This window comes from Chenopodium album, chromosome 18 (genome assembly GCF_948465745.1).
Source record: "Chenopodium album chromosome 18, dcCheAlbu1.1, whole genome shotgun sequence".
Taxonomy (NCBI): domain Eukaryota; kingdom Viridiplantae; phylum Streptophyta; class Magnoliopsida; order Caryophyllales; family Amaranthaceae; genus Chenopodium; species Chenopodium album.
In genome coordinates this window covers 9,722,274-9,748,731 of record NC_137851.1, presented here as the reverse complement: position 1 = coordinate 9,748,731, position 26,458 = coordinate 9,722,274, and the positions used below count along the sequence as shown (strand labels likewise).

Here is a 26,458-nt window from a genome sequence, read left to right as displayed (position 1 = left end):
CATGACCTTTTATAAGCAAGACGAGAATGAAGTATGATTTACATGAAGCAAAAATCATCTACGATTTAATATTTTTTTGAAAAACTATTAACTAATCAGAAACTTTTTCAATTTTTTTTTGAAAAACTATCTTTTGGAATCTGTAGATTTCTTGAAATTCCGATCAAAACAGGTTTTATTAATATAAAACTAGTACAATAAAAATCTTAAGAAAATCTTTTTAATTAATTTTAAAAATATTAAATTATTTTCGGGCAGTACGGACACATGGTGGGCCCGTATGATTTTGGGCCCAGTTTTAGTATTTTGGCCATATCTTCAATCCGTAAATCCGTTTTGGACATATTATATATCGTTGAAAAGCTCTTTTCAAGCCCCATCCAACTAAATAATAATTAGACTGAAATAATGGGCCATAAAATACATATTTGGGCCTAATTGCACGAAAACAGTATTTTTGGACCGGAAAAGATTAAATAAAATTATTTTAAGGCTTCTAAAAACTATTTTGGGCACGAAATAAATATGGGGAGGCTAGGGAAATCATAACTCTTCGACATAACTCTTTAACTTTTGGCCAACACATCATTTAATCGCAGTAGGCAATTTATCACTGGGTTTGGTTTTGGGGAGACACAAAATTAAGTGTTTATAGAAGCCCCCACTTTGACTGAGTTTGTAGAATCTTGCGTTTCGAAAACGATAGTCAAAGTAATCCGAAAGGGACGGAGAATGGTCTTGAAATTTTTGCGATCCTAGACCAATCTTTTTAACGCCAATACCTGCAGAAAACATCAGTTCCACAAAATACAGGAGTTAAAGGGAAAGAAATGCGCGTATCTGTCATCAGTGCGTCGATTTTAGATACTCATGGGATGTATTCACTCGTCTCTGAATACTGGAGCTCGAAGCCTTGTGATTGTGTCCACTCGTCTCTGAACACGAGAGCTCGAAGTCATGTGTTTACTCGTCTTCAAACACGGGAGCGCCTTTGAAGATAATTGCTACTCGAACCATCTTCTCGAATGGTAATTTCCAGGCTCTAGGAAGATTACCAAAGAATGTTGCGCTTCGAACATTCTTCTCATCTCGGGTGTTGACCTCCATGCTTTAGGAGAATCATCGAAGACTATTACACTTCGAACAATCTTCATTTTTCCTTGTATTTCCGCAGAAATACTTAGGGATGACCAATCTCATCGTAGAGAGTCCTATCGGGCCATCATGCTATCCCTAATAGTCAGTCTCATCCTAGATAGCTCCATCGGACTATTTTTCTGGAAAACTCCTTATGGTTATTCTCATCGTAGAGAGTCACATCGGAACATCTAGGAGTGTAACGCTTGCCTTGGCAATTGTTACTCGATGGGATTATTCATCCGCTTCTTTTCAGGGTGAGACCGAATCCGATTCGGTTCTCTGTTCTCGATCCTCTTGGATGTTCGTTCTCAATCATGTGCTTTCTCAATCATCAATCTAGAGCCATTTTAGAAAAACGGCGCATTTCTCGAGGGGCTAGGGTGATGCCACGTGGCTGCGCCATGTGGCTCTGACGCGGCGTGTCAGCTGCTGACGTGTCAAAAGTGGTAACCAACTCAACAACTTTATTTCTATTTTGCCAAATAAATATATCTTACTGTAATAAATAAAAATCGGCCATGTAAGCAATTAATAATATCTTGAGCATTAGTACGAGTATTTGTCAACATGGAAGTTGAGCAAGAGCTCAAAAGGAAGAATACAAGCATCCTATTAAGTTCTCCTCTGCAGTCAGTTTTGTGTATACCGTGAGGCTTCAAAATCTGGTAAGTCTTCCATCTATTTCTACAAAAGGTTGTTCTTAAACGCCAAGAATATCTTTGGGGACAAAAGCAAGACAAAGGCCAACAATGAACCGAAAAACAATTTTACAAAATAATTGACCGGATCACTATCGACTTCTTCAGATGTGCTGGTTGTGATAGCAGCTGCTGAAGGTAGAGCTTCAGTGACAGCATCAGCTAGATCATTGATGAAAGAAGAAGTGCAATTGAGAGCAGGAACACGACCCCAATTCTCAATGCCAGATTCAAGCGCCAGTTCCTTGTATTCCATATCAATCTCTTCAAGTGTCTCAATGTGTTCACTCACAAAACTGCAAAAAGATGACAGCAAGGTTATTAAAATCGGGATTCTACTTTGAATCGGAAGGGCCTCTCAGAATCGAATCGTAGAATCGTAAGATTTTACGGACATGCATAATCAAGATGTTATACCCAAATTTAATTGAAAATTTTTAAATTTTAAGTTTAAAGCCTAATTATTAATAGAAAATAGTTGTTTATCCACTAAACAACCAATAATTGACAATATATACTTATAAATAACGTTGTAGGCATGTCTTAAACTTATAATGTTTTCGCTAGTTAAGAGAAATATGTAGAATCGGGTAGAATCGTAAATCGAATCGTATGACATACATAAATCGTAAAATCGTAAGATTTTAAGATTTAAATCGGGATTTTAATAACAATGGATGACAGTCAACAATCCAAATTAAAATTTTTAATCAGACAATACAGGTATAAAGCAAATTTAGTTTTTATCGACCCTGACATCAGTGCTTTTACAGGCATATTTCAATATTACTAATTACTAGAGAATGGTCAACACAACCAACTAAAGTATTACTCACTATTTTTTCTTTCTCCAAAAACTGGTGAACTCCATACTGAATCTACTACTATATCTAATTTCTACATGTTCACTTGAAACAATCTTGTACAAAATCAGAAAATTGGTATCTCACCATTGGTAAGCAGCATCCAATAATGGCACTCAATTATGCATGAAAAGTTGTTAGCGCCACAATATGTCCAACAATAGTAGGTAGAGCATAGACAAAAGTAAGCTCGATTATATGCAACTCACCTCACAGGAACAGCCAACAGACTCTTTACTCCTTTTTGGCCAAGCTCAACAAGAACTTTATCAGTATAAGGTTGCAGCCATTGCACAGGCCCAACTCGACTCTGAACAAAAAGGGTATGAGAAATAAAATTAGCAAAGAGAATATATAAAAACACATCTGAATACTCTGTATAAATATTGGGAGGTATAGACACGAGAACATAGACGGGAAATGAAAGCAGCAATGAAACTACTAAATGAGATGTGGCTCTCTAAACACCCAAAAAAAAATAAAAAAAACCTACTAAATGAGATTGGAAACCATGCAGGCTCATAACAAACCTGGTAAGCAAGTGTATGTCCGTTATCAATTCCTCTGTCTTTCAACTCTCTCATAATTAAGAAGATGCAATCCTCCATCTGATCTTTGTATGGATCTCCAGCATCCTCAACATAACTTACTGGCACACCATGAGCGCTGAAGAATATCATAACCTAGACATTGGTGACAGCAATGACAGTTTAAAATTCCAAAAGCTTCAAAATCAAATAGCCAGAACCAAAAAACTATGTACATTTGAATAAAACTATATACATTTGAATGGAAGAGCTAACATACCTCATCAGGCATGGAAAAGGATTGCAGCTCTTTCTCAATCAAGTCAGCCATGGACTTGATATAACCTTCTCGCTGGTACCAAGATCGGATGATAGCTACAGGCACGCGAGACAGATATGCATCTTCCCTGACAATGTTTAAATTTTTGTAAGCCAATAAGGTATGAAAACGTATACAAACAATTTCCCAATTACATCCCGAAGACAAGTTTACCTGAAAATGTTTTGGAGAACTCGGAGGCTAGAGCCTGTTGTAGATATAGAAAATTGAGGATAGAGAGGAAGGACAACAAGTCTTGTAATCTTGTCTTTCTTAATCTGAAAATTAAATGAAGAATGTTCAACTGCATTGCTCCAACATAACTTTACATAGGACAGATGGACAGGCTACAGAAATCAGAAATAGATACTTGGAGCAGACATCATTTCGAACATAAGCACAAACTCTAACATATAATATTCATTAATATGAAACTATATAACTGAAAGATCCAATGTAAAGAATCAAAACCTTCCCCCTTAGTGGAATGGTAATAATACTAATGAACAAACACAAAATTCCACAATTAGCATCACTTTCTACAGCATAAGAAAGCAAATCAGAATATTGTAACTCATGATTGTTACTGTAATAATCCACTATATATGCCTGCACTTGGTTTGATGCCTAAATCTAAGGGGCAAAGTAGTGGTCCAAAAAGGTAGAATAAGCAATACACGTTTATGGGTACGTATACTACTAAATGCAGTTCAGTTTCTAAAGACAGCATACAGCAGATCGTGAAAGGAACTAAGGGGGTTCCATAATAGAGACAGGTTTTACTGAAACAAGTGCTCTTATTATAGCAATGATGAAAGAGTACAATGACAAAAGCGAACCTGTTGAACCGCCTCTTCTGTAAATGGGTACCAGTACCTCATGCCAACATAGACAGATACATTCTTATTCTTTGCCTCTAATGCCATCTTAAGTGCATTTGCCTTCAAAACAGAGTTCAATTCAATAAGCTTAGCAAACTATTGGAATTACAAAACCCAAAACACATAAATAATTTAGCAAGGATATGGAAGAGAAGAAAGTAGACGGTCCATAAAGAAAACTTGTCTCACCTGCTCATCAGTTATCTTTCGTAAAGGTGAACCTCCTCCTATAGAAGCATAGCCTTCCTTGCTTTTAGGGGCTCTTAGCATAGAAATCAACTGAGCCAGGGGTCTTTGCAGAAAACGAAACAACGAGGGAAGGCGAATGATGTCCTAATCCAATAGTTATGAGACACTAATTAGATAAATTTAATAATTTCATCTATCTTCTAGTGCTGTAAAAAAACAAACAAACAAGTACAGGGAACATACTGGGTCGGCAAATAGATTAAACAAGAACGGCTGAACATCGTTAAGAGTATCAGGTCCTCCAAGATTCAAAAGAAGCACCCCAATCTTTTCCTCCGCAACATGAGAGGGAGATATAGCCAAGCCCTCATCATAAGTGCTTGTGTATAAAGCAGCAGAACAAAATGTTTTACCCACTACATTACTTCTCTTCTCTGGTTGACTATAAGAAAATCCACTAATGCTGCTGCTTTTACTCTCAACTGAGTCAGAAGATATGATTGTATATGAGCCGGATGACGAATTCCTACACGTATATCTACAAGGAGGCATGTAGTTTCTGATTTGTGGACATGACCTGCCAACAGAATAATGCAATAGCAAGGTGTAAGATGCAGGAATGAGATTCGCTCGAATCCATGTACCCAACCAATCCATTTTGATCGAGTACAAGTAATCACAACACTGGCAAATCCCACACCTGTCCGGATTTTGATACTACATTTTCTAGCTTAACAACTTCGTTGCTACATTTCTAGTCTACATATTTCATATCCCCATTTTTACTTAAAAATTACACTATCAACATGACAATTAATTCCGAACGAGGATAGTAATATAGCATTGAAACCACAAAGGCAGGAAAGAAAGAATTACAAATATGAATACGGAGAAAACAAGGGAGTACGAATTACATTATACAATGTGCAATTCCAATAGAATTTAAACAAAATGAATTTTAAAAAGTGTCAAATATGTAAATTGAACATGCAAATTCTTCCTAAGTTATAAATTGAGAAATTGTAAATTGTAATACATGCAATATTAATTTCTATCAAACCCCAGGAAAAAAAAAAAAAAAAAAAAAAAAAAAGCCAACAGGCAACAATAACAAATCAATCAAAAATGCTAAAATTAACATCAGAATTTTTCTAATTAAATGGTGGATCAAACCCACGAACCATTTAAATTCAAAACAAAGTTTAAAATTTTAAGAATACCCAATTTAATCCAAGCATGCAAAAATCACAAAATCGAATCAATTCGTAAGAATATAAAATAAAATGGCGAATCCCAAAAACTCACTCAAAGAATCTGGATTTGGAATTACGAAGCGAGGGAGATGATAATCTCAGCTGCGAAACCACGGCAGAGCTCGAGGTTGCATCCATGGCGGCGATCAATGAATACCCAGAAGCCGCAAAACTGAAATTTGGCAGTTAGAAGATCAAATTTTTTTAGGGATTATTTTAATTTTGGATTGGGTGTTTGAAAGTATGAGACTTTTCTATTTGTATGAGTAATTAAATATTGCAATGAATAAATTAATTGGTCAATTTATAAAGGAGGAAATTTGGGAAAGAAGGAATATAAAAGAGAAGAAGATGGACGTGTTCAACAATGGTGGTTGGGTGTCTACACCTAATGCACGTAGACTTTTATGACAAGGTCGGTTGGTATATCAAGCCAACTTTGCTCGTATAAAATGAGACGAGTGTTTTTGTGTACTCGTATTTGTGTATACTCCGTATGCGAAAATACAACGGAATACGGAGTTTCATCTTTTATCGCGTTAAATATTCAGGTGGTGAGGGTTGTTTACTCTTTAGATGTTTTGTACTTTCGTATAATTTATCTCATTGTTAAACGGATGGATTTGTGTCTTGTTTATGCGGAGTTTCATCTTCTTGCTAAGTTTAATGACAAGTATGTAGTTCGTATCCTTGACTCCATGGCTTATTCTAATAATGTGTTAGTTTGTTCTAAAGTTTTCACGGAGGAAGGTTATTCCTTGTTCTAAAAACGCAAGTTTAAGCTTGTTTTTTCCAAGTGTAATTTAGCAAGTTTAGTGTTATGTTTTAATTAGTTTCTCATCGTCCTTAAAGGCTTTTGCTATTTGATACTTTAATTATAATTATGTCCCGTTTTGTGTTGAGGTATGATTCCTGTCATACTTAATGCTTGTTTAGGAGAACCTTTGCTTTTAATGGGTTAGATGATCTTCTATTTGCCAAATCCTACCTTCGTAAGCATTACTAGAGATTCGAGGAATATGGCAGTGTTAAAGGAATTACAGGAGGTTGAGAGGCTTTTGTGTTGTGCCTCTTCTGAAATTGCTTCTTTGGACAAGCAAGATGTTTGTGAGATATATGGAGGTCATTCTCGAAGTGTTGCCCAATGAGGATACACATGGAATGTGATGTTGAAGGTCCTATTAGTGGGGTTTCTCCATTTGAGAAGATTTCTAATTTGGAGTCGTCTAGTCCAGAGTCAATACAATCAGATAATGGTTTGAACCAACATCGATTATTGTGGATGTTGTGGTTCATCTCTTCAGATTGCATCATCTAATATGCAGCGTCTTATGCATGGTAATGTGCTTAGTTTTTATTGTTTAAGATTTATGTTAGTAATGACGGTTTAGGTTGTCCTAATAAGTAAAACTTAAATCTTGATAGAGGTGAAAAATTCACAAAAGCATATTTAGATCTCTAATCTTTTGGTTCCTCCTTTATGTGGCTTAAAGAACCAAGCAATTTCTTCTCAAAGGGTCTTGAGTGTTTCTTCTCGATCGTCCACAATCGACGTAAATGCAAATCATGTTTTGAACGAGTTGATCACAACTACAACATTTCAAGTTAGTCTGCCAAAAGGGGAAACTTTTCAAGGGTTGTCTGTGGGCAATATTCAAGATCTTGAGTTTCAAATTCCTCCTTTGCCATCAAGGATTAGGATTTTTGTCTCATTTGAATCAACAACAACGAACTATTTCTCATTCTCATCTTCAAATGCCAGGGTAAGATCGATGTTTTGTGATAGTGTTTGTAGGTTGCAGTGTGGACCGTGTATTCTCAAAGCGACGCCCAACTTTGTCTCTTGATCTAGAGCTTAGCAAGTGAGCTCGTGTGAAGTGTGCTCACATTGGTCCTTCCTAGTGTTTTGGGTACATAATGTGATTGTCGTTGTCCTGGTTGTTTTGTTGTTTTCGTTATATGATCTTCTTCTTAAAAAAAAAAAAAAAGAATACAAAATACAAGTTTATTTAGTTAGACCATGTTCACACTATACCTTATTTTGTTGAATTAAAATTATTTTTACTGAATTAAAATTATATAAACTACTTTGAAATTATTTTTACAAACTGAATTAAATTTTTACATATTATCTATTCAAGTTAGTGATTTTATTGAATTAAACTTATTTTACTCCATACTAGATATTCTCTCACGGTCCCAATATGATTTTCGTTTTTCTTTTTGGCTGCCCATAATGTTTTTCTCATTTCATATTTTTACATTTTAGATTTAGACTATGTAAAATACCAAATTACCCTCATTTATTTTCATTCACTCAACCACTTAAATTACCCTAATATTTTATCTAAACATTTGTGTCTCCACCCACATGCATAATCAGTACTCCGTACTTATTTTTTGTGGTCCACCCTCATTTTTTATACTTTACTCTTTGTTTATATGTATTGTAGTATGTATTTCATTCTCTCGTTTTCTTAATTCTTGTGTTTTTTTGAAGATGAAGGAAGTATATTTTTAAAGGTGAAGGGAATAGATCTTATTATCCATATTTAAGACAATAAAAATATTGACAAGAGGCAATGCAAAATGCATGATAGAGTAAAATTGTAAAAAAAAAAAAGTAAAAATAAAAAAATGCATATATAGAGTAAAAAAGAGTTAAGTATAAAACAAGGGACTCAATTCTTGTAAAATGTGGGGAAAGGGGACTCTATTTATTTTATAGAGAGAAAAGGGACTGGGCTAGAATGGGTTTGGGTTTTCGGTGGGTTCTAATTAAATGAGGGAAAGAATTGAGTCCCCTTAGTTAAACAATTGAGTCACTTTGGTCAACTACAAAAAAGGAGTATGTTTTTTTTTTTTTTTTTTTTGGTAAACATTTTAATTTAAGACCAATAAAAAAAAAAGATTTCCTTCCTCTTTTTGGAACAAAAATAAAGCATAAAATTACAATACTTTGAATGTTTATTTTCTTCATCATCTTCATTACATCCTCGACCTTCTAACTCCACATTTCTCTTTGATTAAAATCATAACCATCTCATAAACTAACTCTTACTCACGTGGACTGTCAACCAACCTACCACCTAATATAATCACACCCATCCACTTGTTTATAGTTTGGGCATATTAGAAATCTCATAAAAGGATGCTTGACTTTCTTATAAACTCTCCTTAATGACCTTCTGTTGCAATATACACTAGGCTTATCGATATTTTTTTTTTTTTTAAAAAAAAAAAAATTTAGGGCCCTACAAGCCTTCACTAAAATTACGATGTGTGTTTCTACTACAAATGCAAGACAAATAAGCTACAAACCAGAGAGATGAAGAACATTAAAAAATTATTGAAAGAATTTTTTTTTTTGGATAACAAACATTAAAAAAATTTCAAGAACAAAGCTTTTGTATTGTTGTTGTACTTTCTTAATTTCAAACAGCTATATTTTCAAAACAATCAGCAGAAATGGTTAATGAAGGGATTGAATTTGTCTGGTTTAATTAAGGCAATAATGAGGGGACTTAATTCTTCTTGGATTAAAGGTGAGTTAAGTCACCTGAAAAATACCCCCTAACACCAGAAATTTAACTCTAGTCCCCTTTTCCTCTATAAAATAAATAGAGTCCCCTTTCCCCACATTTTGCAAGAATTGAGTCCCCTGTATTATACTTTCCGCGCGACAGTACTTGTATAGTTGTATCACCGTCAAACCTAAATAAATGACCGTTGTAAACTTCCATCTCACCATTTACCGCGTACTCATTCACCACCCTTATACACTCCTCAGTCCTAAATTCCTAATTTCCAGTTTTCGATTGAAACCCTAAAAATGATTTCAGCGATCAATTCTGATCAAAACCCTTAACTTTTCTCTAGATTATGTTACATTCTCTCCGGTTTCATGAAATTTCCGATCAAATTCTTCATTTTTAACATCAATTTGTTGTTTTGGACAACAAATTTGTGTTAAATTAGTGTAATTTGAGTCGGGAATTTCAAGGTCATTCGTAGCGAATCTGGATATTTTCTTCTCTGAGTTGACTAAGTTGTGTCGATTGTCGAAGAAGACGACTTCGTTATAGGTAATTTAACTCTATTTTTTTTGTAATCTAGGATTTTTCGAGGGTTTTTTCTTTCAAATTAAAAATGTTTATTTGATTTAGGGTTTCTAATTTATCTATTTTACCGTTTTTTTATTATTATTATTATTATTATTATTATTATTATTATTATTATTTTTTTTTTTTTCGTGTTGGTGTGCTTGATGTAGGTTTGTTTTCATGTATAGGGGAAGTAGTGTAACAATCTTTTGGTTTGGTTTGTATAATTTTGATTTGAATGCTTATGCTAATTAGTATTATATAGTATAATTAAGTGATATAGTTCAATGTTTTGGCCAATCTACCTTCATAAAGTTTCATATTTTCATGTAGAATATGGACTATTTCTGGGTGTTAGTTTTATAGACCGTTATCGTAATTGAGTTGGGTTTCTCCCTTTGGGTTGTATGCAGTCTGTGCTTGAGCAGAGAAGCGAATCGTAAATAACTTAAGGTGACTATGCTCTTTATTACTGTAGTAGGAATGCAAATTAAAGTGATGTGTGTACCATTTGATAAGAGCTAATTTAAGGTGAAAGTGGGGTCTTTATTTGGTTTAAGTCAAGTTTAAAGTGAACCATGGGATGTCAAGTTTTGTTTTTCTAATGAATTATGGATGTGATTGTGAAACTTAATTAATTTTGGCCTTTTGTGAGATTAAGAGATTTGAGAATTATAGTTTTAGGGGTGTATGGTGATGCTTACTGCGTTTGTGATAAGGTCCATGGCTTTTGCAATACTTGTGGAATCTTGCAATAAAGGGATGAGTGAAAGATATTAGGCCTGTCACTATTGTCTTAGAAAGGCTTTGTAGAAAGAATTAATGCAATTTTTCAGCAGAAAGATTCGGTTAGCATTGTAAAGCTATCGTCTACCTATTTTTTTTGGTTTGTAAGCTGGTAAAGAGGACAATATATTATGGGAGACATAAATTATGAAGTATTTAGTGCATGCCCTTATTGTCTTGTGTATTGTATGAGTAATGGCCAGTGAAATGCTGTATATAGGATATGAGACGAGCAATTTTGTGAATGCTGGTTTTTCATTCACTTAAATTTAGGGGAATGTAAGATGTGTTTAAAATTTTGGTAACGGCCTCAGCTGTGATATTCTTGGGTTTATCTTTTATGTCATGAGTGGAAAGTTGGGAGACAGAAGGCAGAATATGGTTTTATTTTGTTTTATTAATTGGCCTTAGAGAAGACTGTAAGTAGCCAAAGTCACTATGTGTTGACCGAAGAGATATTTATGGGTTTATCTTTAATGTCATGAGTGGAAAGTTGGAGACAGAAGGCAGAATATGGTTTTATTTTGTTTTATTAATTGGCCTTAGAGAAGACTGTAGGTGACCGAAGAGATGTTTACTCAAATATAATAATTTTTATTTAGAGTTTATTTTGAGATTTTAGGCCTGTGTTTGCTATGTGGTTGATGGAGAGCTTTCTTCTGAAGAATTCTGGGAGCAAATAGTGATCTCTTTGGCCTATTTCTATAATTCTATTAGTTTATCATTGAAAGAAATATGGGAAGCCGCTTTTATCATGATATCATTTGTGTTTATAGAGTAATCAAATCAAAGAGGGAATATAGTGTTTAGAAAGAAAGTATGTTGATATTCATTTTGGTGATAATTCAGAATGGAAACAGATTTTTGCAAAAGAAAACTGATTTTTATCTTTTTTTTTTTCTCCCTTACTATTGGTGACTACCATTAACTGAACATTAATTTTCTTACTGAACAGTATGTTTTAGATTCTAGTGGCTATATTTATTATGTAGCTTGTGGAAAGTCATAATTTGAAAGCGTATGATGAATTAGTTTAATAATAGAAGTTTGGAGGAAGTATATGTTAGGAAAACTATTGAGTAGAATAAGGGAATCCAAGTTCATAATGATTCGATAAGGGAATAATGGTATCAAAGTTTGTTTGGGATAAGTTTATAATGATTTGATGGTTTTTATTGATTATACATGATGAGGCTTTGAATAAAGGAGGAAATGTTATGTTTAGGACAAAAGGGTTGCTATGAAGTTTGTGATTGATCATTAATGGTTTTAAATGTGTGTATGTGGAGTAATTTAGTAAAAGCTTATTTTGTATAAGGCAGCTGTTAAGAAGATTATAGGAAGCCAAATTCATTTTGCATTGATGGTGATTATTATGTTTGGGTAATGGTTGTTTATTAGAGAGGTGTTGATCTAAGAGGTGTTTAGTCATTACTATATCTTTTTTTAATGGTTTTGTTCCTTATGTGAATGATGGAAGTTCTATATTTTGAAGAATGCTTGGAGTAAACTTGTGAAGGCTAGGCTTGTTTGTATTAGGTAATAATTGAGTGGAATATGGGAAGGCAATGTTGAAATTGTTGAGAAAGGAAGTGTGATGGAGGCACTTGATTTCTAATGAGTTGAAAAGGACTATGGTTGTGTTTATTGAAACATATTTTTGCAAAACTTTTTGGACATTAATAAATTTATATATTTCAAACATTGTTATTCTTGGAGCAAAGTTTTCTTTGTAGGTTTAGTAGCTATGTTTGTTATGTACCTTGTGGAAAATATTAATTTGAAAGCATATATAGAGAGATTTTTGGAGGCTTCTTTTATACTATCCAACTATTCTGAGGAATTAGGAATCCAAGCTCATCAAGTTTTGAGTGCTATTAGTATGTGTGCTTTCCAGTATTAAATATAGACTTGTTGACTAAAGGTGGGATTTTTTTTTTTTTTTCTAAATTTTTTTTAAGGATATTTGTATTTAATTGGAGTTTGTGATGTTTATTTTTATTGATTAAATGAACTAAAGTTAGGACTTAGTACGTGGTTCATAGACATTTTTAATTTGAAAGTGTAATTGGAGTCACCTAGTGAAAGAGGTATTTGTGGTTATATTAATGTATTATAATGGTTTATATATTAGGACTGGTTTGTTTGGTTATACTTATTTTTACTAAAACAAATTGATATTTAATGATCAAAACTAGCTTTTAACAATCTTTACTCATTATGATTTTTCTGTAATGAATAATTAGTTTTGAGATTCTAGCTGTTATGTTTATTATGTGCCTTATGGAAAGTAATAGTTTGAAGTACTTCTTACAATGTTATAAAGGCACATATATATTGGGCAGCTATTGAGAGGAATAAAGAGAGCCAACTAACCAAGTTTATGATGTTTTGTGTGTGTAAAGTGATTTGAGGTGCTTTTAAGGAGTCAAAGTTATGCTGAGAACAACATTGTAATTAGGGACTTAGGTGATTGATTGTTAATGGGTTATTTATTTATATGTTTGAAAGCTTTTAAGAAGTATGTAGGAAGCCCAATTCATGATGTGTTGATGGTTATTATTGTGTTTGGGTATTGAGTCTAATATACAAGAAGTGATGACCGAAGATGAGTTGACTAAATGTTGAGGTTCTAATGGTTTTGTTCATTATGTGGTATTTAGGAACTTCTATGTTGATGAATGCTTGGAGTAGACAAATGAAGGCTAGACCTATCTATTGTCAATTCTAGAGAGGAGTTTGGAAGACAATTTCATTATGTTTTGATGGTTATTATTTCGTTTGGTTATTGTGTCTAAATGACAATTGTTGGTTGGAAGGAGGAAAGTTGATGAGAAAGGAAGTGTAATGCGTGCAAGATGTTTTTATGAATTTAAATTTTTATTAGAAGCAAACACACTGAACGGAATTTTGATGTTCTGACTTCTGAGGAAAGAGTTTCTATTGAGGTTTTGGTGGTCATGTTTATTGTATAGCTTGTGAAAAGTCCTAATTTGAAAGCATACATGGAGTAATCTCATAGACTTCTTTAATTTTCTAACTGTTGTGAGAAAGTATAATTCCAAGCTCACCAAATTTTAAGGGTTATTATTGTGTGACTTATTTGTATGAATAATGAGATTTTTTGACTAAAGGTGAGAGTTTCTTTTTCGAGGACATAGGTGTTTGTTAGGTTTGTTTCTTCTCTTTATATATAATGAATTAAAATCTAATATAGTGATTTTCTACTATCTGAAACTGTTTTTCACTAGTTAAATCTGAATTTTCCTAAATTGAGCTTAATTTTACACATTAAAAAAATTAATTAGCTGAAATTACTTAAACAGATTACTGATTTTGAGGCTAGTTGAAGTTAAAATTTTGAGATTCTAATAAGTGGAGTTATTATGTAGTGTATGGGAAATTGTAATTTGAAAGAGTAATTGGAGTCATTAAGGGAAGACTTCATTTATATTACGCAAATTATGAGGTTATTTAGAAGCCAAGTTTCTTATGGGTGGTTGATTATTATTATTATTATTATTATTATTATTATTATTATTATTATGTTTGATATGTTGGTGTAAATGATGGGAGATCTTGACTATAGGAGTGAGTGTTATACGTGTTTTACTTAACATTAATATTTTATGAAGTACTTGGAGTAATCTTGTAAGGGCTTACTGATATTTTATTTTTACTAAAACAAATTGATATTTAATGATCAAAACAAATTCAAGTGCATAATAATTTCATAAGGGAACAATGGAATCCAAATTTGTATGGGAATCTAAGTTTATAATGATTTGACGTTTTTTTATTGATTGTAAATGATAATGAGGTGCTGAATACAGGAGGAAATGTTATGTTGAGGATGAAAGTGCTTTAAAAGAGTTTGTGATTATATTGATCATTAATAGTCTAAAATGAGTGTAAGTGGAGTAATAGTACATGCTTTTTTTGTATAAGGCAGCTTTTAAGAAGATTACAGGAAGCCAAAGTCGTTATGCATTGATGGTGATCATTGATTTTGGGTAATGGGTGTTTATCATGAGAGGCGTTGACCTAAGAGGTGTTTAGTCATTACTATTTTTTTTGTTGAAGGTTTAATAAGTGTTTTTAATGATGTTCTTTATGAATGATGGGAAGTTCTATATTGAAGAATGCTCGAAGTAAACTTGTTAAGGCATAAGCTTTTGTTTATATTAGTTGATTATTGAATGTGGAATATGGGAAGGCAATGTTGATGTTGTTGAGAAAGGAAGTGTGATGCAGGCACTTGAATTTTAATGAGCTGAAACGGATTGTTGAAAATCTTGAATAAGTTTAAAGTGTAACTGGAGTCATCTAGTGAAAAGAGGAAAAATATATGTGATGGATCCGAATTTGGGCCAGCCCATTAAGGTCTATCACCGAAGGTCCAAGATGGGTCAAGTTCACAAAGTGGGTCATGGTCAAGAGCAAGTCAACAGCAACGGTAACCAAGAGGAAAGGACAGAAGCTGAAATCGAATTGGAGGAACAAGAGGAGCAGTAGCTTTTGACAAGGAAGCTAATTAAGGAAAGAGACAAGCTTGAAAAGGAAGATACACTACTTTAGTAACAATGGCAAAAAGATTGTTGTTCCCTAAGCCTTGGAGGTCAACATTATTAGTTTTAGGTTATGTTAGTGCTTAAGTATAAATTGTAATGTAGAGAGTAGTAGCCACTGATCCAGAAGATTGTTAAGTGAATTCCCATGAGAGTTGTAGCCTAAAGCTACTAGAGATTAATAGCCTAAAGCTATTGTTATCTTGTAACCTTTCAATTTCCATTAGTTATCAAATTACTCAAGCTTACCTCCAAATTAGTGTTAATTAATCGTAATTATATTGCGTGAGAATCGATCTTTGACAACTTGGTATGGCGGTCATGGCCGGGGGGGCGTTGTTGAGTGAGCGCGCCGACGCAGCGGATGAAAGGCTGGAAGAAGTCGAGTCACGGTTGAAGTCAATCGAAGAGAAGCTCTCTGCCAGGATGCCACTATTGGGCGCGCGGTGGCCGAGGCAGTGAGCGAAGCCATGATGTATACTCAGAAGGCCATCATTGACAACTTCACGGCGTTGTTTGAGGCGGAGAAGAAGCGACAGGAAGAAGATAGGATACAGTTGGAAGGGCGGATTGACCGTTTCTGGAACAATCAGGAGGTCCAGGATCACGTGGTGGCCAAAGAGAATGAGTAGTTCAGAGAGGAGTTGAAGGCCGCCGTGGCTGCGGCGCCCAGAAATCTACCACCACTGGTTCAACCAGAGCACGGCGAAAACAGCCAAGCCCATGGCGAGAATGAGTTGCGCACTCCCGGCAATGGGGGTTTTGGAATGCCAGAATGGAGGCGAAGGGACCCACGTGGGTGGAACGACGAAGGTGGTGGTGGCGAGGTCTGGTGGAAACATAAGAAACTGGAAATGCCGGTGTTTGAGGGTAAAGATCCGGATAATTGGGTGATGCGAGCGAGGATGTACTTTGATTTTTACCAACTTTCCGATGAGGACTGGGTAACCGCCGCGGTGGTTGCAATGGATGGCCCCGCCTTACAATGGTACCATTGGGAGAATCGGCATCGGCCGTTTGCCTACTGGACGGACTTGCGATGTAGGTTGCTGAAGGAATTCCGACCACCCAACTCCGGCATGCTGCAAGAGCAGTGGCTGGCCGTGACCCGGACCGCCTCAGTTGAAGAATACAGAAGGAAATTCATTGAAATGGCCTTCCCTCTCGATGACATACTAGAAGAAATCATGAAAGGCTAATTTATAAATGGGCTAAAGGAGAATATCAAAGCCGAAATTCGGTTATTGAGCCCAGCCACTTTGGATCGGGCCATGGACTTGGCTGGGAAAATTGATGAGCTCGATCGGGTCAGTAAAGGGAAGGCAGGTGTTGGGCCGTGGCGAAGCGGATCCACTTCGACCGGGTCGGGTTTGGGGGGATCCAGTAGCAAGTCGGGTGGAGGACTCATCTCCACTAATGGGCTACCCACCAATCCGGGCCCAAACAATAGCTGGCCAGAATGAATAAGTCCCAAGGGTCTGTGAGCTTTAACAAACCCAGTGCTAGTTATTCCACCAAGTTAGTGAATGAATCGTGAAGGCTTACCGATGCGAGCTACAAGATCGAAGAGCAAAAGGGTTGTACTTTCGGTGCGATGAACGGTGGGGAATTGGGCATCGATGCAATAAAAAGGGGTTTAGCGTTTTAATGGTGGCCGAAGGGCCAGAAGAGGTGGTGGAGGAAGAGTACGAGGGGAAGAAGAGGCGGTGGAGGCATCCTTGTGGTCCGTAGTGGGGTTGACGAACCCGAAAACCATGAAGCTTAAGGGAAGCATCCTAGGAAGGGGAGTGGTAGTCATGATCGACCCGGGGGCAACTCACAATTTTTTGTCACTTTGGTTGGTGGATGAGGCTAAGGTGCCACTAGAGAAGAGAGGGGAGTTTGAAGTGTCATTGGGTAACAGTGAGACAATAAGGGGGAGAGGCGTGTGTCGAGGGGTAAGGTTGAGCTTGAGGGGTGTAGTGACGATAGTGGAGGAGTTTTTGCCATTAGGATTGGGAAATGTCGATGCTATTCTTGGAGTACAATGGCTAGAGAAGCTAGGGGCAGTGACTACAAATTGGAAAACGCATGTAATGAGCTTTGAGGTGGCGGGTGTGCCGATCACTATAGTTGGGGATCCTAATCTAGAGAGGACTCGAGTGTCTGTTAAAGCCATGATACGTATTCTTTGCAAGAATGAGGGGGGTGTACTCGTGGAGATTAATCGGGTGGAAGAAAAAGGTGCGGCCCAAGAAGGAAGTGAGGTGCCACGGTTTCTAGGGGGAGTCATTGAGGAGTTTAAGGAAGTGTTCAACATGCCTTCCGGGTTGCCGCCAAACCGCAACCATGAACATGCCATCACTCTCAAAGGAGGAAGTAACCCCGTGAGTGTGAGACCTTACCGATATCCTCAAGCACAAAAAGATGAGATTGAAAAACTCATCAAGGAAATGATGGATGCCGGCATCATTCGACCATCTACTAGTCCTTTTAGTAGCCCGGTCTTGCTAGTGAAGAAGAAGGATGGGTCTTGGCGCTTTTGTGTCGATTATCGTGCCTTGAACAAGGAAACGGTGCCGGATAAATATCCTATTCCGGTGATTGATGAGCTCCTCGGTGAACTACATGGAGCGTGATCTTCTCAAAATTGGACTTGAAGTCCGGTTACCATCAAATTCAGGTGAAACCCGAAGACACACATAAGACGGCGTTTAGGACCCTTGAGGGCCATTACGAATTTCTAGTAATGCCTTTTGGGTTGACTAATGCCCTGACGACTTTTCAATCGTTAATGAACGATGTGTTTCGGCCAAATTTGAGGAAATTTTTATTGGTGTTCTTTGATGACATATTGATTTATAGCAAGAGTGAGAAGGAACATGAAGGGCATGTGAGGGTTGTGCTAGAGAAGTTGGCCGAAAATAGCCTTTATGCCAACCTTAAGAAGTGTGAGTTTGGGCAAAAAGAAGTGGCCTACCTTGGCCATACTATCTCGGCCCATGGTGTGGCAATGGATGGAGAGAAGGTTGAAGCCATCATGAAGTGGGAAACTCCCAAGAGGGAACTTAGGGGTTTCCTAGGATTAACCGGGTATTACCGCAAGTTTGTGGCAAATTATGCCCAAATTGCGACACCACTCACCTCACAATTAAAGAAAGATTGCTTTCGGTGGACTTTAGAAGCCACACGTGCATTTGAGAGTCTTAAGGGAGCCATGGTGAAGGCCCCCGTCCTTGCCATGCCCGATTTCACCAAGAATTTTGTGGTGGAAACCGATGCATCCGGGTTTGGGGTTGGAGCAGTGATGATGCAAGATGGAAGGCCTATAGCCTACTTTAGCAAGTTGTTAGGGAGTGAGGGCTAGAGAGAAATCGATTTATGAAAAAGAGCTCATGGCAATTTGCTTGACTATTGTAAGGTGGAAGCACTACCTCCTTGATAGGCATTTCATAGTAAGAACCGATCGAACAAAGTCTCCGCTATATCACACAACAACGAGAGGTGGGGGTTGAGTACCAAAAATGGATGCGAAAGCTAGTAGGGTTCGATTTTGAGGTGTAATACCGACCGGGAGCATCTAATCGGGTTGCCGATGCTCTATCTCGAAGGGATTAAGGCAAGGTGCAACTAAGTGTGATGATTCATTCTCAAGTTGTGGACCGGAAAGAGTTGGAAGGGGAGATTGAGAAGGATACATGGCTGGCCAAATCAGAAAGGGCCTATTGAATGGAGAAGGGAGCCCAACAGGCTTCCATTTAGATGGGCACCGAGTACTGTTCAAGGGACGGATTGTGTTACCCAAATCCTCCAAGTTCATTTCCATACTGCTTAATGAATATCATGACACGGCCTCCGGCGGACACGACGGGGAGGTCAAAACTTACCTACGCCTCGCCGCCGATTGGTTCTAGATTGGAATGCGACGAGCCGTGGGTGATTATGTGCGGAAGTGCGAAGCTTGTGAACGGAATAAGGCGGTTCAGCAAAGTCCTTTGGGGTTGTTGCAACCCTTACCGATCCCCGAGGCCATATGGGAGGATATATCTATGGATTTCGTGGAGGGGTTGCCCCTCTCTAAGGGAATTAATTCGGTGCTCGTGGTGGTGGATCGGTTATCGAAGTATAGCCATTTCATAGGGTTGAAGCATTCGTACAGTGCCCTCAAGGTGGCTGACCACCGGGAAGTGGTGCGGCTGCACGGATTTCCTTCCATAATCGTCTCTGATCGGGATCGGGTGTTCATGAGCATTTTCTGGCGAGAGCTTTTCCGGTTACAAGGCACCCACCTTAAGTGGAGCACGACATACCATCCACAGTCAGATGTCCAGACTGAAATTGTGAACAAAGGGCTGGAGTCGTACTTGCGGTGCTTCGTCTCCGATTAGCCCAAGAAGTGGGCTTATTGGCTTCATTGGGCGGAGTATGCTTATAATACGTCTCCTCACACATCCACCAAACTCACTTTATTCAAGGTGGTGTATAGGCGAGACCCTCCCACTGGCGATTGGGGCGAGGGCAGACTCCGGTGGATCAATTGGAGGAAACTTTGAAAGAAAGAGATGAGATGCTCGATGAATTAAAGGTTAATTTATTGAAGGCTCGGCAATTAATGAAGGAGCATGCGAACAGAAAGCGGCAGGATGAGCAATTTGAGGTGGGAGACGATGTTTTCCTTAAGCTCCAGTCGTACCGGCAGAGGTCTCTAGTCAACCGCCCTAACGAAAAGTTGGAAGCTCGTTACTATGGGCCGTTTCGGGTGGTAGAACGAATTGGGAAGGTGGCGTATCGCCTAGATCTTCCTCCCACTTGCAAGATTCACCCAGTGTTCCATATCTCGCAACTCAAGCGCGCGATAGGGGACACTTCGGTGAACCCGACCATACCTGTGCAACTCACAGCTGAGATGGAGTTGGTGGTGCACCCCGAAGAAGTGTTGGAAGTTAGAGCAGCAGGCAGGGCGCCAAACCTGAGGTGTTGATCAAATGGCCGGGCTGCCCCACTTCGAAGCCACTTGGAAAGATGTAGCTACCCTGGCGGAGCGTTTTCCGGCTTTCCACCTTGAGGACAAGGTGAATCTCGAGGCGGTGGGTAATGTGATGGATCCGAATTTGGGCCAGCCCATTAAGGTCTATCACCGAAGGTCCAAGATGGGTCAAGTTCACAAAGTGGGTCATGGTCAAGAGCAAGTCAACAGCAACGGCAACCAAGAGGAAAGGACAGAAGCTGAAATCGATTTGGAGGAACAAGAGGAGCAGTAGCTTTTGACAAGGAAGCTAATTAAGGAAAGAGACAAGCTTGAAAAGGAAGATACGCTACTTTAGTAACAATGGCAAAAAGATTGTTGTTCCCTTAAGCCTTGGAGGTCAACCATTATTAGTTTTAGGTTATGATAGTGCTTGAGTATAAATTGTAATGTAGAGAGTAGTAGCCACTGATCCAGAAGATTGTTAAGTGAATTCCCATGAGAGTTGTAGCCTAAAGCTACTAGAGATTAATAGCCTAAAGCTATTGTTATCTTGTAACCTTTCAATTTCCATTAGTAATCAAATTACTCAAGCTTACCTCCAAATTAGTGTTAATTAATCGTAATTATATTGCGTGAGAATCGGTCTTTTGACAATATAATGTTGACAAACAGAAGTGTAACGGGGTTATTAGTGATATCCTTAAAACCATTTTGTAATTTTAGGATTGATTTGTTTGGTTATACTTTATTTTACCTTTAAAAGTTGATATTTTATGATCCTAACTATTTTTTTATTGGTTTTTACTTATTACATAGATTATGATTTTTTTTCTTTTTTCTTTCCTTTTTTTTTTTAATGAAAAACTAATTTTGAGATTCTAGCTGTTATATACTTATATTTACCTTTGTAGTTTATGGAAAGTAATAATTTGAAGGAGTACTTCTCATAATCTTATAAAGGGGTATATGTATTAGGCAACTTTTGAGAGGAATAAGGAGAGCCAAGTTTAATGATTTGAGCTAAGTTATGCTCAGAACAAAATTGTAATTTGGGAGTTTTTGAGTGGTTGTTTATTGGCTAAAAAGAGAGTTCTTGGAGTGATCTTGTAAAGGTTTATTTTATCTTTGGAAGCTTTTAAGAAGTTTGTATGAAGCCTTATGTTTAATGTGTTGATGGTCATTATTGTGTCAGGGGTATTAGTGATTTCTTTTAATTTATCATAATATTTTTTAAAACCATTTTGTAATTTTAGGAGTGATTTGTTTGGTTGTACTTTATTTTATCTTTAAAAATTGATATTTTATGATCCTAACTATTTTTTTATCGGTTTTATTTATTTCACTGATTATGATTTTTTTTTTTTTTAATGAAAAACTAATTTTGAGATTCTAGCTGTTATATTTATCTATGTAGTTTATGGAAAGTAATAATTTGAAGGAGTAGTTCTCGTAATCTTATAAAGCCGTATGTGTATTAGGCAACTTTTGAGAGGAATAAAGAGAGCAAGTTTAATGATTTGAGCTAAGTCATGTTCAGAAAGCTTTTAAGAAGTTTGTATGAAGCCTTATTCTAAATGTGTTTATGGTGATTAGTGTGTTGTGGTTATGAGTCTAATATATATGAGAGCTGATGACCGAAGACGAGTTTACTAATTTTTTTTTTTCTTCTAGATATTAATATTAAGGTTTCAGTGGTTTTCTTCATTATGTTGTTTTTAGAAAGTTCTACGTCGAATGCTTGGTGTTGACTTATGAAGGCATAGACTTATTTATGTTAGTCAATTCTAGAGATGAATTTGGAAAGCCAATGTCATGTTTTGATGGTATTTATTCCGTGTATTGTTCAATCTAAATTATGACCAAAGTCATAATTTGAAAAGTCCTAGTTTGGAAGTATACATGGAAGTGATCTTATAAAGGCTTTCTTTCTTTCTTTATTTTTTTTTTCCGAGGAATTAGGAATCGAAGCCCACCAATTTTCAAGGGTTAGGACTTCTAGGTATAAATAATGAGATTTTATTGGCTAAAGGTGGGAGTTTCTTTTTTGAGGACATAAGTTTAATGGTGGGTTTGTGATGTTTGATTCTTCTCTTCATTTTTTATGAATTGAAATCTAATAAAATAATTTATATTATATGAAAATGTTATTTACTAAGTAAATCTGAATTTTACTTAAAAATGCCTATTTTATTTATATTTTATGAGTTGAAACTTAAAAATTACTTAAAATAAATTTCTGTTTTTGAAGTTGGCCAAAGTTTCATTTATGAGGATCTAATTATTTGAGTTATTATGTAGTTTATGGGAAATTTAATTTGAAAGATTTTGGAGTCATTAGGGACGACTTCATTTGTAATTACGCAATTGAGTTAATGTGAAGCCAAGTTTATTATTATGTTTGGTATGTTGATCTAAGTGATGAGAGGTGTGGCTTATGGAGGGAGTGTTATGTTGACAACATATGTTTGATATGGGAATTTGTAATGTATTTTTAATGTGTTAAAATTCATTTTATCAATTTTTATTTATTATTACCAGAGTTATTTCGATTGCAACTTGTTTTACTAAAGAATTATGATATTTTATTCATTAAGAATTTTTACTCCCTCTCTTTTTCCTTTTGATGAAGAAATTGGTTTTACCTTACAGGTTTTTGTGGTTATGTATAATATTTGGTTTTAGGGAAAGTTTTATTCTAAATGAGTACTTCGAGTAATCGTATAATGATTTTATGGTCTTATTGTATGTGATTTATGTGGCTAAATGATGAGAGTTGTAAACATGTTGTTTTGAGAACAAAGGTGTAGTAAGGGAATATGTAGCGGGTTTTCAAATGTTCTAAATTTTGATCTTGTAAAGTCTTATTACATGTTAGACAGCTTGTGAGTAGAAAATTATGTGTCGACAGCATATGTGTATTGAGGGAAGTTGTGTCAATTTATTTTAGTTAAAGAGCTTAGGGAAAGCAAGTTCATAATGATTTGATGGTTTTTAGTGTTTGTGGGTAATTGATGTGAGGTTTTTATCGAAGGACGAAATATTGTGTTAGAGAACTTAAGTGTAATAGGGGAGTATGTGATGGATTAATGGACTAAAAGTGCGTACTTGGATTGATCATGTTAAGCTCCATTTCTTATTAGGCAACTTTTAAGGAGAATATAGGAAGCAAACTCATGTGTTAATGGTTATTATTTTGTTTGGGTAATGAGCTGATGAGAGGTATTGACTGAAAGTGGGATTTTAAGTATGTTGAGAGCTAATTTGTAATGGGAGAGGGGCCATTTGACTTCTAGTAGATCAAAACTATTTTAAGTGAATTGTACTTGTTAAATGTACTTTGTAATGTTTAGCTATAAAAGTCAGTCTTACTTAAATAAAATGGTTTTTATAGTCAATGATTAAGTCTTTAAGATCAAGTGTTGATTCAGTTTTATTTTGATGTTCTAGTGGTTATGTTCGTTATGAAGTTGAAAGACGCTTTCATTATAATAATAATTGGAGTACACATGTGAAGCTTTAGGGCTATTTATAACTGTCAATTATTGAGAGAGATATATGGGGATCCAATTCACTATTATTATTGGGTGATTATTGGGATTAACTGATGAGGGTAGTTGAAGAAAGGAGTTGATGATTTGTTGTTTGTGTAATTATTGGGTCTATCTGATGAGAGTAGTTGAGTCAAGGAGTTGATGACAAGAGAATGTAATGCATGGACCTGATTTTATGGACCGAATTATTTTAGTGATGTTTATATTAGAAATTAAAATGTACATTTGCAAAAAAGAAAAATGATTTTCATTGAACTAAGCATTTTTTTACTGATTTAAAACTTGTAGTGTCTGAATACTAATTTTATTAGTGGAGAGTATCTGGTTGTTAAGAATAAAACTGTGCTTTATTTGGTGACTTTGAACAATGCTTAAGTTTTATATTTTAGATTCTGATAATTGTAGTTATTATGATTTAGTGAAGGTTTCATTTGTGTAAGGCAATTTTTTTGTTATGTATATTTTGCTTTGATGGTTATTATCATGTTTAATATATTGGTCTAAATGGGTAGAGAGGTATAGGCCGAAGGAGGGTATTGTGGTCTGCTGACAATAAAAGTTTATAGGGGAATTTCTAATTTATCAAAAGTAATAATTGCTCTCTTTTTACAACAGTTTTTACTATTATTTTTTAGTGAAGAGGTTAGTTTTGAGGTTGTAGTGGTAATGTATATTATGTGGTTCGCGGAAAGTTCTATTTTTGAAAGAGTTCTAAGCAGGATTCTTTAAGGCAAACTATTGAGAGGAATGTGAGAAGATTCGATGATTTTTATTGTGTCATATGTCGTGTATATTATATGAGGTTTTTGACTAATGGAGGAAATGATGTGTCAAGAATAGAAGTGTAATAAGGGCGTTTGTAATTTATTATTGATGGACTAAAACTTGTGAACTTGGTTTGATTTATTTTATATTTGAATGCTTAGAAGATGAGAGGAATATAGCTTTATTCTTCAATTGTGGTTCAATTATTCTGTTGCTGCTCTATTGGATGTATTTATTTTGTAGCCTGTGAAATTTACTAGTTGGGAAGGGGTGATTTCCCAAAATAATGTAATAATATAAACTAATTCCTTATATACATTGGTTTAAAAACTATTTCCCACAATACCGTCCACGTAGGCTCGGTTTCAAGGTTCGGTATTTGCAAGCATAAAACCGCTAATATTATTGGCGGTTTTAACTATTATAGAACCTCTAATGGTATTAGAGGTTCTATGCATAGAACCTCTATTGGTATTAGCGGTTCTTTATGTAAAACCTCTAATACCATTAGCGGTTCTATATAAAGAGTTGCTAGTGAGCTAAAGTAAAGGTTCTATGATAGAACCTCTAATGGTATTAGCGGTTCTATGATAGAACCTCTATTGGTATTAGCGGTTCTATACTGTTAAATTTCAAACCTAGGAACCGATCCTATGTGGACGGTATTGTGGGAAATAGTTTTAAAACCAACTTATTTAGGGAATTAATTTGTATTTTAGCATTTTTCAGGGAAATCACTCGTTGGGAAGTGTACTTGGAGACTTGGAGTGATATTATGAAGGCATCTTTTATACTATTTTACTATATCGAGGAATTAGGAATCCAAGTTTATCATGTTTTGAGGGTAACTAATGTATGTGTTTGTGCTTATAGATGATGAGAGGTGGTTACTAATGGAGAAAATATATTCAGGGCATAATTTTTATAGGGGTATTAGTCATGTCTGTTTTCTTGATCTGATTTTTAATGAAAAAAGTAGATTTTTTTTTTTTTTTTTTTTTTTTTTTTTTTTTTTTTTTTTGAAACTTCTCTTTATAGAGTAAAACTGAATTTTACTTGATATGTCTTGTTTTACAAACTTATTTTTTTTTGTTGAAAGTATTTCTTTGTTGATCACTCTTTTTCTTAGAAAACAGATCAAAGTCTAAGTTCTCTTATAAGGTTTTGGTGATTATGTGGTTTTATGGAAAATTATATTTTGGAGAGTGTGATTGGAGTCATTTAGTGAAGGATTCATTAATCTTAGGCAACCCTTATGAGGTCAATTGGAAACTAAGTTTAGTATACCTTATTGGTTATGAAATATGTTTGATTTATTGGTTTAAATGATGAGGGGTGTAGGTTGAAGAAGGGAATGTTATGTTGACAACAAGAGCGTTTAGGGAAGTTGTAATTTATTACCGTGCAATCCAATTTTAGCTATTTTTTATTTTATTAAAACTGATTTATTTTGGATACGACTTATTTTACTATAGATTATTGATCATCAAAACCTTTTTAAATTGTGTTTTTCGTTAGTGATTAGCAGAGCTTTTTTTTTTTTTTTTTTTTTTTTTTTTGGGCAAAGGACTAAGTAACAGAATCAACTAAATAATTCCCCTTCTGGCATTGCCAGCTAGGATGTGAGGTATCCTTACTTGCTCCCTTGGGACTTTGAAACTATCCCTGTTAGAGGCTGCTTTATAAATTAGCTTTACTTGTCGTTGGATATTGGAATCGAACTTGACTGGACTGATTGCTTCTGCACAGTCCGTCTTAATAATAAGATTTCTCGTCTTTGGGCACCTCTTCAACAGCATTACTAATTGCTATGCACTCTGCCTGTAAGGGGCACATAGCAAAAACTCTATACTAGTTTGTGGGATCA

At 35.8% G+C, this 26,458-nt stretch overlaps 1 protein-coding gene across 1 annotated transcript; it reads right to left on the bottom strand.

Moving 5' to 3' along the window:
- Positions 1-1,661: 1,661 nt before the first annotated feature.
- LOC145593028 (ferrochelatase-2, chloroplastic-like) lies at positions 1,662-6,266 on the bottom strand. The gene is made up of 9 exons (XM_081649538.1): positions 5,923-6,266; positions 4,861-5,194; positions 4,618-4,761; positions 4,387-4,488; positions 3,722-3,825; positions 3,509-3,635; positions 3,232-3,384; positions 2,911-3,011; positions 1,662-2,134 (listed from the first exon to the last, which is right to left on the bottom strand). Exons 1-9 carry the CDS (start codon positions 6,006-6,008, stop codon positions 1,825-1,827), a joined length of 1,461 nt encoding a protein of 486 aa, XP_081505664.1. The 5' UTR covers positions 6,009-6,266; the 3' UTR covers positions 1,662-1,824.
- Between the last annotated feature and the right edge of the window lie 20,192 nt (positions 6,267-26,458).

Bases quoted from the DNA above. Each gene is read 5' to 3' on its own strand.
- LOC145593028 (XM_081649538.1), bottom strand. From the start codon at position 6,008: ATGGATGCAACCTCGAGCTCTGCCGTGGTTTCGCAGCTGAGATTATCA. The intron at 3,826-4,386 runs GTTCGCTTTTGT...TTTAATTTTCAG, and splicing joins CAGAAGAGGCGGTTCAACAG to ATTAAGAAAGACAAGATTAC. The intron at 3,012-3,231 runs GTTTGTTATGAG...CTTTTTGTTCAG, and splicing joins GACATACACTTGCTTACCAG to AGTCGAGTTGGGCCTGTGCA.